Source organism: Lissotriton helveticus, chromosome 1_1 (assembly GCF_964261635.1).
Source record: "Lissotriton helveticus chromosome 1_1, aLisHel1.1, whole genome shotgun sequence".
Lineage (NCBI taxonomy): Eukaryota > Metazoa > Chordata > Amphibia > Caudata > Salamandridae > Lissotriton > Lissotriton helveticus.
Genome location: NC_136057.1, coordinates 236,923,548 through 236,928,113, shown reverse-complemented (window position 1 = coordinate 236,928,113; position 4,566 = coordinate 236,923,548). Strand labels below are relative to the sequence as shown.

General features: G+C 40.7%; 1 protein-coding gene across 2 annotated transcripts; it reads left to right on the top strand.

Moving 5' to 3' along the window:
* Positions 1 to 460: 460 nt before the first annotated feature.
* Positions 461 to 2,501, top strand: LOC144768706 (olfactory receptor 5AP2-like). Of its 2 annotated transcripts, XM_078652584.1 has the most exons (2): positions 461 to 482; positions 1,597 to 2,501. In XM_078652584.1, the coding sequence occupies exons 1-2, from the start codon at positions 461 to 463 to the stop codon at positions 2,499 to 2,501; spliced, it is 927 nt and encodes a 308-aa protein (XP_078508710.1). The 2 variants fall into 2 exon arrangements, with proteins under 2 accessions (XP_078508710.1, XP_078508702.1); XM_078652576.1 differs by lacking the exon at positions 461 to 482 and having other exon boundaries at positions 1,572 to 2,501.
* The last annotated feature ends 2,065 nt before the right edge of the window (positions 2,502 to 4,566 follow it).

The following is a 4,566-nucleotide window of genomic DNA, read 5'->3' as shown; positions in this document are numbered from 1 at the left end:
AACAACAATGTAGTAACTGTGTGTTTCATTTTATGGCTGTAAGTATGTTATTGTCTTACAATCAGTCAATTTTCTGGACCTGTTCACACCAGGGCACATTCCTGTCAAATGGACACATTAAAATATTAAATGTAATATTTTGTAATTTGAGAGTAATTTCAGTCTAAATGATTTTTAATCAATTTGTTAAAACAAAATGTATCCATAGCTGCTGTTATGATATCAAATCAGTAAGCACGGATGACTGTGCGCAAACAATATTTGAATATCATTTTCCCTCAAAATATCTAAGGGAGATGAAGTGAAAAAAGCCGATAAAGAAAGGCAACAATGTGACTGTATTCATATATAAAATCAGGGATCTGCCCCGCAGGCTGATCACACATGGCTTTGAATTCAGAGAAAGGTAAAAGTTCTGATTTCTTTCACTATGTCACTAAACAATGGAGCTTTTAATTAAATGTCCCCTGACCACACAATGAGTCAAGTCAAATGTTTTAACAACGATGAGGAAGAGGCCAGTTTGAGTAGCACCAGTAAAACTGAGATCCCTCAAGATGAGCTATGCACATTACCCTTGTCAGAGTGCAAAATGTAGATTCCTAGTAACACCCTGAGATGAACCACACATTTAAGAAGTAGGGAAAAATGGGGAGGGGGAAGCCTTACTGATTCAACAAAACAGTAAGGATAGGAACATTTGGAATGAGGTTACTTTGTCAAAAGCAGCGGCGGAGGATGCAAGACAAAAGTAATAATAGTAATCCAATATCTCAAGTATTACCTGAATAGTGAGGAAGCTCAACAGTCCATCCAAATCTTTAAAACAATTCATCTGCATACAGTAAAAAATACACAACAAACCACAAAACCTATTTATATGTAGAATTTACGGCAGAAACAGCAATCATAGCTAGCTAGACTATTTTGCTTGACCAATTTCAAAAATAAGATTATTAAGTTAAAGCCTCAACAATTCTTGCAAGATAGACTGTTCATACTATATGCTATATGTAGATGGAATTTTAGGATTATCAACCTACACATATTAATAAGCCTGGGCTTTAGAAATTAATATGTTTCAGATGTCGATAACAATAACAGTGACCAATATGTCTGAGCCAGAAAAGAGCTGTGACTCCTTCTTTCAAAGGCCACTGTACTCTTACCCAAGTTACTTCCAGATGCCTGGCACTAGCAGAGACAATGTAGGAGTTCTACTAACCGCTTGTTGGTTCCTCGGGCATTCCTTCCATTACTTCTGGCAGTAGGGGCAGTTTAAAGGGACCAATTCATGCCTCTCTTGAATTCTCTCTCAACCTCTGTAGCCTTCACTTGATCTCTTGCTTTTGCTCTAACCTTCTCTTGTCAACAATCTTTTTCTCTGTGTCTCATTGTACAGTGTATCATATCTTAATGCAATTGTACGAACATTGATGTTTATTTTTTCAAAGTGAAACATATGCCCAAAACTTAGGGGACGAGGATGCTGCTGAACTCTCTAGTTTAAAATGTATATGTCATCTGCATTTTCAGATCCTACCACTTCTAAGTTATCATCTTTTGAATGAATGGAGAGAAGAAATCTAACTTCAGTGCGAGAATTCATTCTTTTGGGACTCACCAGTAACCCACAGCTTCAACCGCTCCTCTTTGTGGTCTTCCTCTTGTTCTATATGACAACAGTTATAGGAAACCTTGGCATCATCATCTTGATATCAAAGGATACCAGGCTTCACACTCCCATGTACTTCTTCCTCAAAAACCTCTCTTTCTTGGACCTCTTCTATTCTTCTGTGATCACCCCTAAAATGTTGAGCAACCTACTTTCTAAAACCAAAGCCATCTCATTCATTGGATGTGCTGTGCAGATGTATTTGTTTGGTTCATCGGTAACAGTAGAGTGTCTTCTTTTGGCAGTGATGGCATATGACCGATATGTGGCAATTTGCAGCCCATTGCTTTATCCACTTACAATGAACACAACAATGTGTGTGCGATGGGTGACTGCTTCCTATACTACTGGTTTTCTGAGTGCTGTGATACACAGCAGCTCTACATTTACTCTGAGCTATTGTGGACCAAATGTTATTAAGCATTTCTACTGTGATGTCCCTCCACTCCTAAAGATTGCTTGCTCAGACACCACCCTAGTTGAGGTCATGATGTTCCTTTTTGGTGGACTGGCTGAAATGATTTCCCTTTCAGTGATCCTCACATCTTACATCTCAATCATCTCCACCATTTTGAAGATTCACTCATCTGCTGGCAGAAGTAGAGCCTTCTCCACCTGTGCATCCCACCTCACTGCTGTTTGCCTTTTCTATGCGACAATTATTTTCATGTATTTGCGTCCTCCTTCTGCATATTCCCTAGAACAGGACAGGGTAGCATCTGTGTTCTATACTGTTTTGATTCCCATGTTAAATCCACTGATCTACAGCCTGAGGAACAGTGATGTGAAAGGAGCCTTAAGAAAGACATTGAGTGGGAGATGTTGACCTCTTCCTATGAAGGGAATTTTAGCAAATGTTGTTTTTAAATTTCAATAACACCACACATGTTTGCACTATGCTTGTGTATATTTACTAAAGATGCTGCCCCACCCAGTAAAGTAACATTTTAGTTTACTTTTTTATTGACAGATGCAGAGATGTGGTACAGAAGTTGAATGATGATGAACTTCACTATGGAATGGCAGTGGGCATAACATTGGTATACATCTTTACCGCCCCTATAGTGAATAGAAGTAGGAAATCTTTACCTTATAAAATCATCTATGCTGTGTATCTGCAAATCGTAAATGCATTACTCCTGTCCATCTCAATTACAGAAAAAGTGCCAACATGTTTTTAACAGAGACAGTACAAAATAATATAAATTCTGAACCAAGCTTTGAAGTTAAAATGTCTGGTGGTATTTGTGCCACTTGGCAGTAATTTTTAGTTAATACATAAATCATAAAATGTGTTTTACAGACTATATTATTTACTGCAGAGGAAATAACCTGATTGGTGTTTACTGCCAGCTGTATTACTAACAGCTGTATTACTTTCAGAATTCACAAACTTAAGTTACGAGTAGTATCTCCACGTCTGCACTCTGGTCGGAGTTTCCGCCTCGAGTGCGGACGTGGAGATACTACTTGTAACTTACCTTTGTGATTACTGAAAATCACTGATGACCTGGTCTATTGCCTCCATTCCCAATGCATCTCAGCGTTTGTGCGGCTTGGAGCCGATGTATTGCATCCAAAGGGTTGATGCACTGCCTCTTTTGCTCCTCGCATTTTGTCCTTAACATCTACGCAACTACAAATCAAGATACTGGGTCAGCAGTCCAATGCTGGTCCCTGCATCTGACCTATTCTCCATTGCGCTCAGCATTAGGCCTGGACAGAGATTGCAGAATTCAAAGTAACCAAAAATCTCTGCTGTGCTACACAGAGGTCCGCTAGTGATGGAGCGTGTTACGTTAAGCGTTTCATGCTGATTCAGAGCACCAGGTGTTTGCCACTGCTGTAAAATCAGCACAAACTGCACCAAGGGGGCACTGCTTCTTTCTTCTGCCACTTGAGTAGATGTTCTACTCGAGTGGCAGCTTCCTGAATGGGAATGGAAGGTTTCACAACACGAGCAGTAGTCACCATTTGCGACCACTGTGGTTGAGAAATCTCGCCAGTAGATTGCCTGAAGTAAGATTAATATTGGCGAGGGAGGACTTTTTCAGACCTTTTTGAGCTGTGCGGATTTGGAAAAACTCAGGAAACTCTGGAAGTGGAGCAGACTTTCATGCCCAGGCCTAGTTAAAATGATCTTTTGGATTTGAACTGGTATAACACAACCAAATATCCCTGGTTTGCACTTTCTGCTTTTAAGTACTATATTATATGTAGAGGGTACATACTTCTGCCAACCAGAAACCCAATTTCTTCATTTTTTTAAAGATTTTAGGGTTCAAAAATATAAACCATACAAACATCGAGCTCAAGCCTCATGGACTACAATATAAACATCAAACAATGCCAATAGATTACTGAAGGTTACACATAGTAAAGGCAGGTATCACAGCTACTGAGGAGAAAGCACACATTATCGTAACATCTGACCATAACATCAAAAGTTGGACCTCTCGATCCACGCCCCCAAGTTTTGGTTGAATTTCCATGGAATGCCCCTTGACTTAAGCATCAAGGGGCATATTTATGATTTCTGGCGCATCTCTACAAATCAGCAGGGATGCGCCAGAACTGATGCGTCACGCAATTCCCACCTTGCGGCACCACAGATGCGCCACATTTACAATGCGGCGCACCATGGTGCAAGGAAGGGCAGATGCGTGACGCATCTTGTGGTGTACGGGCGGCGCATTGCTGGAGCAGCGTCGCAAGTGCGACGCAACTCCTGCAATGTACAGAGGCCACCCATACATAACGTGGTGCGTCACTCCTTACGCCTGCTTCAAGCAGGCGTAAGGATATGACGCAGCAGCGTCGTAAAACTGACTCCGTGAAATCTTGTAGATTTCACTGCGTCAGTTTTACGGGGCTATCCTACGAGGGAACGC